The sequence below is a fragment of the Acinonyx jubatus genome, chromosome C2 (assembly GCF_027475565.1).
Source record: "Acinonyx jubatus isolate Ajub_Pintada_27869175 chromosome C2, VMU_Ajub_asm_v1.0, whole genome shotgun sequence".
Lineage (NCBI taxonomy): Eukaryota > Metazoa > Chordata > Mammalia > Carnivora > Felidae > Acinonyx > Acinonyx jubatus.
In genome coordinates, this window is record NC_069384.1 from 92,988,376 (window position 1) to 93,003,761 (window position 15,386).

Below are 15,386 nucleotides of genomic sequence, written 5' to 3' on the forward strand. Positions count from 1 at the left end.
GAAATTATTTTCACTTGTTTATTTTTACTTTTTAAAAACTGTTTGTTTCTTTTGAGAGAGAGAGAGAGAACATGAGTGCAAGAGTGGGCAGAGAGAGGGAAAGAGAGAATCCCAAGCAGGCACCATGCTGTCAGCACGGAGCCCAATGCAGGGCTTAATCTCACCAAGCCACCCAGGTTCACATCTATGACCCACACTGTATATTTGATGGACAGTGCTGTTGTATAGGTAAGGCACGTACATAAATTATTGGAACCTCATCATGGGCATTTCAGTTGGGGTAAACTTTTTGAAGGATAATTTGGCAGTAGCCCACGATTAAAAAATCTGGATCTCTAAGTGTATTAATTTACTACTGGACACAGAATGCTGAGCTTAAAAATAGGCACACCCACCATTGTGTTGAACTTTCCCTTATTAGTCCCTCTGAAATGTATACTTGTATTGTCAACAGCTGTTTATTGATTAGGTATTATGCCAGGCACTGTGGGAAGCATTCGGAGTCCAATACAAAGATAAATCGTGAAGAGTTCCAGATTGAAATAGTAGATGATTCTGTGTCAGAAGGGAGATTCTATGGGTACCCAACAGCTATACCAGCTACAACTGGATAGCCATGTTAAGAGGTGCAGATGCAGAGTTTTGGCAGTTCCAGAGGACTGTGGTCACTGTTTGGCTTGGAGTCTGTGTTTGAGATGGAACCTGATGGATGGATAAGAGGATGTGCATAGGCGGAGACTGGGCAAGTGGAAGGGATGGCCCAGGTGGAGGGAATGGCAAGAACAGAAGATCAGAGGTGAGGCAGGAGGGGTCTTGTAGGAGGAAGGGGGCAGTCACATGCCTGGAACATGATGTTTGTGCAGGGGGTGGTAAAGGCCTGGACTTGAATAGAAGGCCGGGCTGGGGAATCTGGACTTTTTCCTGTAGAGCTTAAATGCCAATGAGTGTGTGGTGTCTTAAAACAGTTTCTAAAATACCCAATTAGTAGTCCATCCAAAATTCTGAATGCCTGGGGGTGCCTGGGTGGCTCAGTTGGTTAAGCATTCTACTTCAGCTCTGGTCATGATCTTGTGATTTGTGAGGTGGAATCCTACATTGGGTTCTGCTCTTAGCACAGAGCCTGCTTCAGATCCTCTGTCTCCCTCTCTCTCTGCCCCTACCCGGCTCATGTTCTATCTCTCTCTGTCTCTCTCTCTCTCAAAAATAAATAAATGTTAAAAAATCATTAAAATTCTGAATGCCTGAAACAGTGACAGCATTTTTTTTTTCCTTGAGAGTGAGGTGACTTAATGCTTAAATGTTTTTTCAAAAAAAAATTCTTTTGAAGGAATGACTTCAAGTTTAGGTTCTTCAGATCCTTCTAATGTGGTATTTAAGTAGTAAGTCATTCTCTTTAGGATTGGGAAATATAAGACCAGAAGGGATGTGTTAAGACCTAGGAGAATAGATTTTTCTCTCATAGTTTGTTGAGATGAAAACTCATACCAACTCTTTTTAAATTTTCGTTTGTTTATTTATTTTTGAGAGAGAAAGAGAAAGAGAGAGTGTGATTGAGGAAGAGGCAGAGAGAGAGGGAGACACAGAATCTGAAGCAGGCTCCAGGCTCTGAGCTGTCAGCACAGAGCCTGACATGGAGCTTGAACCCATGGACCATGAGATGATGACCTGAGCTGAAATCAGATGCTCAACTGACTGAGCCACCCAGGCGCCCCTGTTTCTCATTTTCTTATTGATGGACATCTGAGCTGTTTCCAGTTCAGGTTATTATGAATAAACTTGCCATGAACAAACACAAAAGTCCTTTGTGGGTATGTGTTTTCTTTTCTCTTGACTAAACACTTAGGCATGAAATTATTGAGTTATGGGTGTATGTATATATAATATATATATATATATATATATATATATATATATATATATATATATGTTTAGTTCTATAAGAAACTGCCAGAACTTTTTCTAAAATGGTTGTATTGTTTTACACTCAGATAAACAGTATATGAGAATTGATTGTTCTACATTCTTGCCAGCATTTGATTTTGTCCATTCTGGGGCATGTACTTTTTATTGTACATTTATTTCATTGTACTTTTTATTTAAATTTCTTTGATGAATATTAACATTAAGCACTCTTTCATGTGCTTACTAATCATTAGTTTATCTTCCTCTGTGAAATGTCCCATCAAATATTTAGCTCTCTTTTTATTGAATTGTAGTCCTTTTTCAGATATATGATTTGCATATATTTTCTTCCAGCCTGTGATTTACCTATTCATTTTCTTACTGGTGTCTTTTTGATGAATAGGAATTTTTAACTTGGATGAAGTCTAATTTTTCTCCTTTTGTGTTTATTGCTTTCTGTGTCACATCTAAAAGCTTTATAGTTTTAGCTTTAACATTTAGGGCAGTAATCCATCTGAAATTAATTTTTTGTATGTGGTGTGAGGTTGGAGCTGAGATTTATCTATTTTTGTCATGCAGGTATTTAGTTGTTTTAGCATCATTTGTTATAAATTCTTTCTTTTTCTATTGGATTTCTCTGTTGATTGGTGAAAGTTCAAATGCCCTTGTAAGTGTGGATCTGTTACTGAGCTCTCTGTTCTGTCTCATCGGTCTATTTGCTAATCCCATGTGAGTATCACACTGTCTTGATTATTGTAGACTCACTTGTCAAAGTCTTAAAGTCAGGTAATTTAGGCCCTCCAATTTTGGTCTTATTTTTTATGATTGCTTTGCCTAGTCTAGGTCATTTGCTTTTCTATACATATTTTAGAATTCGCTTGTCAATTTCTACAGAAAAGTCCAGTGAGATGTTTGTGATTGGGATTGTTGAATCTATTAGATAAGTTTGTGAAGAACTGACAATAATATTTAATTTTAAAATCCATGAACATGGTATATCCACTTATTTAGATCTTTAATTCCTCTCAGCAAGGTCTTGTAGCCACATTCTCATTTGAACTCACTCCATTTGGGTTTTGGGGCCCCGTTCCCCTGAAACCACTCTTGTCTAGTCACCAGTGACCTCCATGCTGCTGTATCCAATGGCAAGTTCAGGCATCCTCTTTCTTCATTTCTCAGCTGCCTTTGACATAATTGATCATCCTATCCTTGAAGCATTTTGTTCACCTGGCTTCTGTTCCTCAAGCTTTCCTGATTTTCTTCCCATCTAACTATCTGCCCCTTTTTGGCCTCCTTTGCTGTATCCTTCTCTTCTTCCAAACATTTAGATGTTAAAGGGCCTGAGCCTCAGTCCTTAGACTTCTATGCTTTATCCATTCTCAGTTAAATGGTATAAATATGTTATTTAAAGCCAACTGACTCCCAATTTTATATCTCAGTTCAGAATCGCAGACTTATAGATGCAAACCCCAGAGTTACATATACAGTTTCTTACTTATCCTCATTTGGGCATCTAAAAGGTATATCAAAAAACTTAATCTATGCATAATGGAGCTCTTAATTTGCCTCTGAAATGTATTGTTCCTCCTTACTCTCTATTATCCACTGTGCTGCCAGCTCAATAAATGGGCTTTTCTCCCTGTTGCTCAGATGCCAATCTTATAGTTTTCCTGGACACCTCTTTTTCTTTTACACCCCACACAGAAGACCGGCAACCCACACCAGAAAATGCTCTTGGTTCTATCTTCACAATATACCTTAGATCTCTCTGTGTAGCTGTCCTTCTAGTCCAAGCCACCAACATCTCTCACCTGGCTTACTGTAGGATTCTCCTAAGTAGTCTTTGTCCCAGTCTGTTCGTTAGCCACACAACTGGAGTTTTAAAATGTCACAGTGTTGGGGCGCCTGGGTGGCTCAGTCGGTTAAGTGGCCGACTTCGGCTCAGGTCATGATCTCGCGGTCCGTGAGTTTGAGCCCCGCATCGGGCTCTGTGCTGACAGCTCAGAGCCTGGAGCCTGTTTCAGATTCTGTGTCTCCCTCTCTCTGACCCTCCCCCGTTCATCCCCTCTCTCTCTCTCTCTGTCTCAAAAATAAATAAAACATTAAAAAAAATCTTAAAATGTCACAGCATTTCATTCCCCTGATGGCTTCAGTCCCCTGAACCTTTCAGGGCTTCCCATTGTATTTAGGGAGAAAAATTGTGCAATGGTTTACAGAGACTTATGTGATCAGACCTCCCTGTTTGCTCTCTGACTTCATTCTCTTCTGTTGCTCTTTCTTTCACAGCACTCTGACTACACTGGCCTTTCTGTTGTTCTTGAACACTCCAAGCTTATTTTGTTCAGGGCCTCTGCTGTTTCTCTTTCTTCTGCCTGGAATCTTTCTCTTAGATAATTACGTGGCTTATTACCTTACTCCATTCAGATCTCTGTTTAAGTATCATTTCACCAGAGAGGTTTTTTCTGACTACCCTACCTAAGGGCATTATCTGGTTTGATATTTAATTGTTGATAGTCTTTCTCTCCTAGAATACAAGCTCCCTGAGGATAAGGAATTTCTGCTTGGAATTGTTAATGCTCTTAGCCATGCCTGTCATATAATAGGTGCTCCATAAATATTTGTTAGATGGATGATTGTGGGCAAGTTAACCTTGCTGGTCCCGTTCTCTTCTGAGAAATGGGAAAGTAATGGTACCTACCGCATGGGGCAGATGTGAATGTCAAATAAAATATTGGGTAAGATATTTTAGTAAGTATATTGTAGTAAGATAGTGTTGGCTGTTATTATAATTACTATTTAATAATATGAATGATTTAAGTCTCATAAAACAACACAGAAATATGAATGCCATATAAGGTAGTATTAATTTCCCTGGCATATGCTTTTTACAATAGTTGATTTTAGAGGTATAATCTATGATCCACTTATTGATCACTTAGTTGGAGGAGATAGATATAACTACATGAAACGCTAAACGCCATAGGATATTTAAATAACCAAACCAGACAATAATAGAAAAGCCATCAGGTATGACTAGTTTCCTAATGCATTTGCTGCTGATTGTTCTAGGTGTAGTAAATAAAAATGTTTTTTTTCCTAAGCCAGGTGGATCTGAGAAGGCTTTGGGGAGGATGTGGGTTTGGGCTGCCCCAGGAAAAGCTGGGGAGGATTTTAATCTTTTACTGGTCATCAAGGGAAGGGCATCACAGATGGGGGCAATGGCACAAACCCAAAGGGGAGGAAGAACTTAGGGGGTTGGAAAAATTGAATAAGCCATCGGGACTGGTGGAAGATGTCTAATGAAGAAGCTGTTTGAGAGCAATACGAAGAAAATAGGGTAGGAACAGAAGTAAGTGGCTTGAGGCTACAGGAAGTGCCACCACACAGGAATCCTTCCGTAGATGGGCAAGCTAGGCAGGAAGTGCTTCTGGGTGGTTAGGAAAGAAGGTAACCTATTGGGCTTGTTGCTGCCAGATTCAGTCCTTCCTTCCCGTGCAGGGGAGGTGGCCAGGGAGTTACCCTCCAGGGCACTCACAGTGGATGGCTGTGCTGACTCCATGTGCCATGGATAGGCAGCAGCAGCAGGAAGGCTCCATTCTTCCTTTCCAGGGTCTGGAAACCAATTTTGAACTTTCTTTTTTACTCACAAGAATTCCCATTCTAGTTCTTAGGTGCTGGGAGTAGAAGGCAAGTGATCATTTTTACTATGGCTCCTTATTGAAGAAAGAAAGAATAGGGAACTTAGAAACTAAAGGCCCATTAATAAACATAATAATTTATGTTTTTTTAAATGTTTATTTTTTTTCAACGTTTATTTATTTTTGGGACAGAGAGAGACAGAACATGAACGGGGGAGGGGCAGAGAGAGAGGGAGACACAGAATCGGAAACAGGCTCCAGGCTCTGAGCCATCAGCCCAGAGCCCGACGCGGGGCTCGAACTCACGGACTGTGAGATCGTGACCTGGCTGAAGTCGGACGCTTAACCGACTGCGCCACCCAGGCGCCCCTAAATGTTGTTTATTTTTGGGAGAGAGAGAGAGAGAGAGAGAGCGAGCGAGCAGGAGAGGGGCAAAGAGAAGAGACACAGAACCCGAAGGAGGCTCCAGGCTCTGAGCTGTCAGCACAGAATCCGACACGGGGCTTGAACTCCTGGACCGCGAGATCATGACCTGAGCTGAAGTCAGACACTTAGCTGACTGAGCCACCCAGGCTCCCCATAATAATTTTTTTTTAACATGCATGTTAAGAAATAACTTGTTTTTCAGAAGACCATACTATATTGGTCATATAAAGCCATATTCTAAAAAAAATTTTTTTAACATTTATTCATTTTTTGATAGAGACAGAGCGTGAGTGGGGGAGGGGGAGAGAGAGAGGGAGACACAGAATCCGAAGCAGGCTCCAGGCTCTGAACTGACAGCACAGAGCCTGACGCAGGGGCTTGAACTCACAGACTGTGAGATCATGACCTGAGCCACAGTCGGACGCCCAACCAACTGAGCCATCCAGGTGCCCCAAAGCCACGTTCTAAAAAGGAAATGCATACATTGTATGAGAAGGGGCCAAGTATTCTGTGAATTGATCAGGTTATTAAAAAATAAAGATAGGTTATTTAGTCAACCATGAGATTAAATATATCATAAAATATTAATGATACAATTTTGTGTAAATTGCAGTAACGTAAAAGGGTGTTTGTACCGACACCTTAAGTTTCTTCTTATTACCAAGTTACAAAATGTTGTTACCTTTTGGGGGGTTAGAATATATTATAAAGCAATTTGTGGCAGTTAAGAAAATGACCCTATAAAAGTAAAAGAAGGAAAATAAATAAAATATAGACATGAGCCACGACAGATGTTGCAGAGTAGGGAGTGGATGTGAAGACAAAAAGCGATGTTGTTAATGCAGCCCTGGCAACACGCGTCACAGATTAAATAATGAACGCCAGTTAGTGGGCACAGTGAGGAGGGAACAGAGAGGGTATTGTTTCGGCTTGTCTATCTAATTTCAGACTAATTGCTTAAGTACAGGCTTCTGTTCTGGTTATAGCCAAAGGAAAATTGAACAGTTGCAATACTGTAAATTTTGTAACTCACCCTGGATCGCCAATCAGAACTAAACGAAAGAGCTTTGAGCAAAGAATGCAAATCAGTTGTTACCCTTGCCTGCAGATGGAAGCCTGGAGAGAAGCAGGATGCACTCAGTAAGCTCTGTACTCGCTATTCCTTCCTCTCTGGATCGGGTTCTAGCTGATTTGATACAAGGGATGGACTCTTATGTACTCTTCTGTGCTCAGGGCTGCAGCCCCATAGAGCAGGTGGCGGATGCCAAGTCCTCCCCACACCCCCACGCCCACCCTGCCCGGGAGTGGTGTCTTCCTGGGCTGCGGCCTCTCTGAAGTTTCAGGCAGTTTGGGTAGACTTTTCCTACTCTGGGTCTTTGTGACGAGCTACTGAGCTGATAAATGTGAAAGCACTTTGCTGACACAAATGAAGGGATGACTATTTTTAGGGTGTGCAGTTGGTGGAGGAAAGAACACAAGTCAGAGGTCCTGGGTTGAATCCTGGGTCATCTCATACCATGTCCCCCCTTTTCTGAATTCCTTTTTGAAATATCTTCCTGTGGTTTTTTTTCTTTTCCTCCTTAAATCGGATAGAGGTTCTTTACTTCTGTGTGTGTGTGTGTGTGTGTGTGTGTGTGTGTGCGCGCGCGCCCCACGGGACACCTTTGGCATTCTAGTGAAGTTAATGTATCCCTTTTCAGAATAATGTTTAATGCGTAACTCAAATGTCTAAATTTAAATGCTTAAAATTCAAATGCATGGGATTACAAAGGAAGCCAATGATATGATATACAGTTATCTGTAGAGCAAAAGATATGTGGTATTGTTACATACATCCTTTATTAATGCATTCCACACCAAGAACTAGTGGCAGGTCTGGGAACTACTGTCATTTGGAAGTAGAGATGGGTGGAAATGTTACTTTGAGGTACTTGTAATAACTGTAATGTGATATGTAGATATCTTTTGATTTCTACTTGTGATAAGTTACCAGTATGGTTAATTTTAGCATGGACTGTTGCCTGCATTTGTAAAAGAAGGAAACCCTCAATTTCAGTTGGAGGTTCGTAAAAATTAAAATGAAAATTTTCTCCCACTCACATTTTGAATTCTGTTTGAGATCCTCCGAAACACCTTGCCTTAGACTTTACCCTTGGGGCGCCTGGGTGGCTCAGTTGGTTAAGCGTCTGACTTCGGTTCAGGTCATGATCTCGAGGTTCCTGAGTTCAAGCCCCACAATGGACTTTTTGCTGTCAGCATAGAGCCTGCTTCAGATCCTCTGTCCCCCTCTCTGCCCTCCTCGCCTCTGCCTCTCAAAAATAAACATTAAAAAAAAAACCTTGGGGTGCCTGGGTGGCTCAATCGGTTGAGTGGCCAACTTCGTCTCGGGTCATGATCTCGCGGTCCGTGAGTTGGAGCCCCGCGTCGGACTCTGTGCTCACAGCTCAGAGCCTGGAGCCTGTTTTGGATTCTGTGTCTCCCTCTCTCTGACCCTCCCCTGTTCATGCTCTGTCTCTCCCTGTCTCAAAAATAAATAAAAATGTTAAAAAAAATTAAAAAAAAACCCCAAATCCTTTACCCTTTACTCTTGTGGCTGGTGCTCTTGGGGGCAGACACCCTGTTGTTGCCCTCCAGCTGCAGCCATCCTTTCTCTGCAGTGCCTACTAGATGTGCACCTCTATCCAGGCAGGGGACTGGAGCTCCAGACCTGTATCTCCTGCACATCCACCCTGGATGGCCCGAGGGACCTCCCACTCGGCCTCCAGAGTCCCAACTCCTGGGCCCTTCCGTGCCCCTCTGCTCCTCCTCCCGTGTTCCCAGCTCTGCAGATGGCCTCAACAACCTGCACCTGGCTCAGGCCCCAAACCCGGCTTGAGCAAGGGAACTAGCAAGCGCCACTGCTGCCTGCGTTACTGACCCAGCGTCCTTGGGGAAGCTTGGGAAAGTGTAAACTTTTACATTTGAAAGCACTGGTCTGCCCTTCCTTCTACTTGGAATGTCTTAATTTCTACCCCACCCACCCACTCCAAAAGGCCTCGATCCTTACTTTATCTTTCCAGTGCACACATCTGGTCATTTTACCATTGAAACTCTCTCTCTTTCTCTCTTTTTTTTCCTAAGAATTTTTTTTTAATGTTTATATATTTGTTTATTTTGAGAGAGAGAGTGCACGTCCAAACACATGGGTCCAGAGGAGGGGCAGAGAGAGGGAGACAGAGGTTCCAAAGTGGGCTCCACACTGACAGCAGAGAGCCCAACGTGGGGCAGCAGAGAGCCTGTTGTAGGGCTTGAACTCAAGACCAGCGAGATCATTACCTGAGATGAAGTCAAAGCTTAATGGACTGAACCACCCAGGCGCCCTCTGGTTTAAACTCTCTTGATGTCTCTTAGCCTCTGTGATATGACATCAGAGGGCTCCTGCCTCTCTTGCAGCATTTTCTTCTGCTCCCTGTGGTCCCTTCAATGGCCTGATCACCATTTCCCCCTTTTCTTTGGAAGGCTGAATGGGTGCTCTCTGCCTGGGGATCCCTTACCTGCCATGTGGCCTTCTGTTTTCAGCTCTGTGGCTGCTTCCCTGCAAAGCCTTGCCCAGTCTACACCATCATGAGGACGGTCTACAGAGCATTTCTCCTCTCCCAACTCCCCCTCCCTTGTGTCTGACCAGAGTCTGGCAGGGTTTCCCAAGTGGTATGCACCTAGAAGGACAGAATGATTAAAGTACGTGGTTAGGAACACTTACTTCAGAGCCAGACTGCTTAGGTTCTAATCCCAGCTCCACCAAGGGCAAGGTACTTACCCTTTAGGTGCCTTGGTTTTCTCATCTGTAAGGCTGGTATTATAAGATAGTGGTGGGGGGGAAAAACAGTGGTGAGATTTAAATGAGTTAATACTTGTAGAGCAGTTTAGAACCATGCCTACCTTATAGCAAGAAGTTAAATATTAGCTATTAGCTTTAGTTTCAGTGATGTGGCTTGGGCTTATTAAGAAGTCACATCCTGCTTGGGGTGCCTGGGTGGCTCAGTTGGTTGAGTGTCCTACCCTTGATTTTGGCTCAGGTCATGATCCCAGGGGTCGTGGCATCGAGGTTCTCTCTCTTCCTCTTCTTCTCCTTCTCTCCCTTGCTCATGCACTTTCTCTCTCTCTAAAATAAAATAAAAAATTTAAAAAAGTCACATCCTACTATACTGTTTTTTCTGGGTTTTTACTCTAGTGCAATTTGAAACCAAGTATTTATTGTTCATCTCCATTGATGTTGATATTGTACATGGATTTTTGGCAGAAATAATTTGTATGAGACAAAAGGAAATACTTTTGACAGGAAAAATCTTAGGGATACAGCCTTTTAACACAGTGATTGACACTGTCCCACCAGTACTTAGCTGGTTAAGTTGGGGGTTTATCCATATTTATTCCATTTCAGAGATTATGTTGACTGGCATTTTACTTGCAGATATTTGGGTAAAGGAGGGATCAGCATTATTTATCAGAGGATTTTTCTGGGAATGTAAATCATTGTATATATTTGCAAACCAGAACTACCGAAGAGATGGTTTTGAGTGTAATCACTTTTTTTCTTTTTTGCATGAGCATTTTCTTATCTTCAAGAAATATTCTGCTCTTGTAGGGGGGACAAACTTTCCTTTAACCTCACCACACACTTATATTGTATGTGACATTAATGCACCCTTATAACAGATCGTCTTCTGCTTTTATTGTGTTTTCTTCCAGCATCAAAGTTGTATTTTCCCTGAAACTTAATTGTTCCAGCCTTTTCTTGGTTTTGCCACCAGGTGGGGTTCTGGCTCCTTCTTAAGGCAAGGGCCGCATATCTAGAGGCCAGTTTTCTCATGGAGGTGATTGTCTTGATCCCCTCATTCTAAAGTGACCCCAGGAGAAACCATTGAGCTCACCTGGGAGTGGGTGGGGGAAGCAGGTGGGGCACGTGTGAGGTCTCTGGGGGTCTCCAGGTTTTTCATGCCTGATCTTGTGCTTATGTGCTAACGTCTTCTGTTGCACCGGGTTTGAGAAACTTGATTTTACCAGCAATACCTATATAAATCTGTTTGGCAGGAAATGAATCCAGTGTTCCTTGGAATATTTGGTCCGATGTTATGTCTTAGAAGAAACAATAGAATTAGAGAATCTTGACCGTGAAATAGGTCTTTTTTTTTTTTTTTTTTTTTTTTTTTTAAATCAAGGTGAAGTCGTGAAGTAAGCCATTACAACTGACACTGTTCTTGGAGTTGAAAACTAGGGGTAAACTATGTATACGGTACTGTGAACACGTCGTGTTAAAAAGCAGAGCGTGGATTTTCATTATTTCTTCAGCAATATACTGGAACTTTATGGACTGTTTGGAGATAGAAATGCCTTTAGGAAATTATCAATTGTACTTTTCTAGAATGAGAAATGCGTTCACATTTCTTCGTTTGAAACCATAGTGAGTCCTATTCAGTTCCATTTTAAACTGTAAAGAACTATAATACGACCAAAAAATCTTTTATCTTGTAAACATAACCTAAATATAGATGGTAAAACTGAATTATGAGTGATTTTCAGATTTACAGACACCAAGAGGGAGTCATAAGTTAGAATGATCCTCAGAGGGTAGCTACATTTGAGGCGAGCGTAGCATAATATACAGAAATACTGAATCACTCACTGTGCTGGTCACCTCAAACTCATGTGACATTGTATGTTAACTATATTAAAAAATTAGAAGGTTTTTTTTTTTTAACACATACTCCTCTCAAACATAAGTTGATTTTTAGACTTTAGTGATTAATGAGATATTAGGCTTATTTAACACTACCCCTCAAAATTTGAAAACGGTATGTAACTTTGATTCTCAGCAATGGTCCCTTCATGTGTCCCTCTTATGCAAAGTGAAATTGCAGTGCTATATGTTACACCGTCACCACCATTGAACTTCATCTCATGACCCTAATGGGGAGCGGATCGCATTCCTCCTGTTTAAAATGAAAGAGTCACTTTACTACAGCGTCTGAGAGAGAAGGGAGTAAGGGTTCTCTTTGTTTAAGTTTGTGTGTTATGGTTTTCTTAGGCAGCAAGTTCAAAATTGAAGCCTGAAATCTTTGCTCATGGTGTACGTGGTTTTTATTTCTCACAGCAGCCCAGTGTCTATTTAACATATGGGGAGTGGTTTCAAGTTCATTACTAAAGCTTATAGGCTAAAGTGCTTTGTGGGCTTGGCTATGACTTAAGTTGCCAAGTTCCGAACAAACTGCTTTCCTTGTGTTTGTGGATTCCCTGGGTAGTCCGAGTCCTCCCCTCTGGGCTGGATCAGCTGCTTTGGAGATTAGTTTCATAGTAAAGATTCTTTCTGTAAAGCAGTATGGAGGGACTGCTTTCACAGGGGCACCAGGTTAGTAAATAACATTTTGAACTTTTCTGCTGCATGTGTTAGACTTTCTCTCTACTGACTGCCGGCGATGACATGACAGCATAGCATTTGTGCCGTCGCTGTGTTCTTGTAGAAAATGATGTGAGTTCGTGGAGGTTTGGAGCTTATGATTCTCCTTATCACATATGCATTGTTTGGCAATATTACATACACATGGAAGCTAGAATGAAATGGCATTTATGTGGTGGATTTGTAGTCCGGAGATTTGGACTTGTTTGTAAGCATTTTTAGTTCCTTTTTCCGAATTCCTTTCTTTCTGCCCTCCTGTTAAGTCTTCTAGGCATAAGTGTGATTTTTATACATGGCTGATTGTACTGTTTTTGAACAGGAGGCAGCCTTGTGCTACCCTCCAGCTAGCGATGTCGTGCCTCACACCGTTGTGCAAAATTGCCTGGTGCCCAGTTTTCCCTTGGGCCTACTTAGAGTTACAATGAACCAGAATGCCATTTTCATTTTCTCTTTGAAGAGTCTGACATTTTTCTAGAATGCCTCCTAAAATACCCACATAACTATTGATGTGGGCACCGTGTAGAGGTGCATAGCTGTCACTGTGTTCATTCTCGAGCAATTCCTCACGACCCGAGACTCCTTCTGGAGTAAATCTGATGGCAAAAATGGAGCGTGCCTTGTATTGCTAATAGTAATAACACGAAATTCAGTACGTAAGTACCAAGAGAGTATCTTCTTTAATTTCATTAACTTAAAGACCTAGAGAGCAGTTTTACCTTAATTAATTTGTCACCAAAGCAATCCAGCAAGAAATTGTTCTGCACGAGTAAATTGGATGATGTTTTAAAGTTTGTAACACTCTATAAAATATTCTTGTGTTTATGTTACTTTAAGTGTGCTTTGGTTGGAAGTAATGTGCGAGTGTTTTAAAATAATGCTAATATGCCCCTGTTATTGCCCTTTTCTTCTGCTCTTCTCCCCCGCCGCTGGGAAATACAGTGTATTGGAAGGGATCTGTTCTTCCCTGTTCTCCTCTGTTCAAAAAAATAAAATTGAGGGAGAAGAGAGACAGAAAAAAGAACTTTGAAAAAATCTTTGCGGTGACATGCTAAATTTTAAGGACCCTACTTCCTTGAGGATCATAGTTTCCATATCTGCTGAGGCTGAAGTTATACAGTTATGACTGCATGCCATTTCAGGATCACAAATTTGACTGTACTTTATACCTCGAAGATACAATTGTACAGCTAATGATTGCCCCTGCCTCTGCAGGTCTTTTCTTAACAGCAAATCCACTGGGTCATTTTAGCTTTCAAAACAAAACAAGACAGCAAGGCAAAGATTGCTGTAACTTGCTTAATATACACTCTTACTGCATATATGTACTCTTTATTATACTGTTATTAATAATTAAATGCTCTTAATTTAAAATTTAAAGAAGGACTTCTGTCAGCATGATTATTGCTGCCCAGTGATTTTTCAAGAACAATGTTAAGAACATTTTGCTCACTGCTTACTTACTTGTGTTTAGTCGGCATAGATAAAAGTCTTCAAAAGCTCACAGGAAACTCATTTGTGTCTGGTGGATCTCAATTTCTGTGTTCCCAAGTGTTTCACAGCCTTTCCTCTAGAGAAGATACCCAAACAAAATACCACTGAGTAGAAACACAAATAAACAAATGTAGCAAAGTATAGGAGAAACTCCCTGAAGGCCAGATTTTAGGGTTTTCCCAAAGAATATTCATTACGTTTCCTTCAAACATGGGGAGAAAAAAAAGACCATACATACAGTAGGGTGTTCGAAATCTGTAATTTGAGGATAAAGTAAGCAAATCTTACTCCTGATTCTAGGTTTGAAACTTGCATTGTAATTCTTGTTCTCATCTTGCTGGACTAGTTTGGTTTTGTTACAACTCTGCCTTTTGCCTAGAATCAAGTAGAGACGGGTATTTTTCTCATTCCATACCATCTAATTTTAAGCGAAGCTTTGAGCTGATTAATTTATATCAAACTGCTTTCTTGTTGGAATTCAAAGTACTCTAGATGTCTCATAAATCTCAGATGGCTTGTGAACCTAGCTGATAATGCATAAGCGTGTGATCCTTATTTTCTCTTAAAACGATTCAGAGCTTCGAGGTTGGAGACAAATCCTCAGGCAAACCATTTCAGTATGAACTGGCCCACACACTGGGAGAACTGACTGGCAGTAGAAGATAGGCACTCAGAGGAAAGAAATGAATACATAGAAGTAACTGTGATATCAAGAGTCGGTTGGTTTTCTGACTGCTGAACCTTGATAAATCTATTCATGGCCCAGGTGGCTCTCATTCCCACCCCTAGTTGGGATCTTCTCGGTGCCCCTTTGGGGAGGTGTTAGTCTGTGGTTTCTGGCCTTGGATTCATGGTCTTTCTTGTGCCTAACCCCCAGGTTCTGGCTCAGCCCTGCTCACTGACGGTGACGATGCGCAGAAGTCCTGTGCTTGTGTATCAGAAAGTGGGGAGGACTGTGGTGCCACCCACCCCAGACATTCAGTATTTAATAGTGACAGGAAAACTGACTTCCTGGGCAGATTTTACTCCCGAGGCTGATCTGACTGACCACAGTCCTCTCCATCCAGTTCCCTCTTTCTTTTGGAAAAACCCAATTTAAGTTTTACAGTCTGGCATTTCTTTTCTTTTTTTTTTTCTTTTTAATATATTTTTAAATGTTTATTTTTGAGAGAGAGAGAAAGACAGAGTATGAGCAGGGGAGGGGCAGAGAGAGAGAGAGAGAGAGACAGAGACAGAGTCTAAAGCAGGCTCCAGGCTCCGAGCTGTCAGCACAGAGCTGGACGTGAGGCTCGAACTCCTGGACCGTGAGATCATGACCTGAGCCAAAGTCGGACGCTTTACTGACTGAGCCACCCAGGCACTCCTACAGTCTGGCATTACCGGAGGTAGAGTGGAAATAATAGTCCTAGCAGGAACAGTAGAGGTAGTGGTGGTAATAATAATATAGTAATAACAACAACTAATACCAAAACCATTCCCTAAGGGCAGTCCCTGTT

At 41.6% G+C, this 15,386-nt stretch overlaps 1 protein-coding gene across 6 annotated transcripts in view; it reads left to right on the forward strand.

The window, feature by feature from the left end:
* Positions 1 to 15,386, forward strand: part of PLD1 (phospholipase D1) — a 204,939-nt gene that overhangs the window by 26,035 nt on the left and 163,518 nt on the right. Inside the window, exon 1 of one of the 6 annotated variants that reach the window (XM_053221207.1) lies at positions 6,762 to 7,106. The exons of 2 other annotated variants lie outside the window; for them this stretch is intronic. In XM_053221207.1, the coding sequence (XP_053077182.1) occupies positions 7,045 to 7,106 (62 nt within the window). In that variant the 5' untranslated portion in view covers positions 6,762 to 7,044. Of the gene's footprint in view, positions 1 to 6,761; positions 7,107 to 12,165; positions 12,352 to 15,386 lie in introns of those variants that run through there. 3 more of the 6 variants (XM_027061434.2, XM_053221208.1, XM_027061436.2) reach the window with 3 other exon arrangements.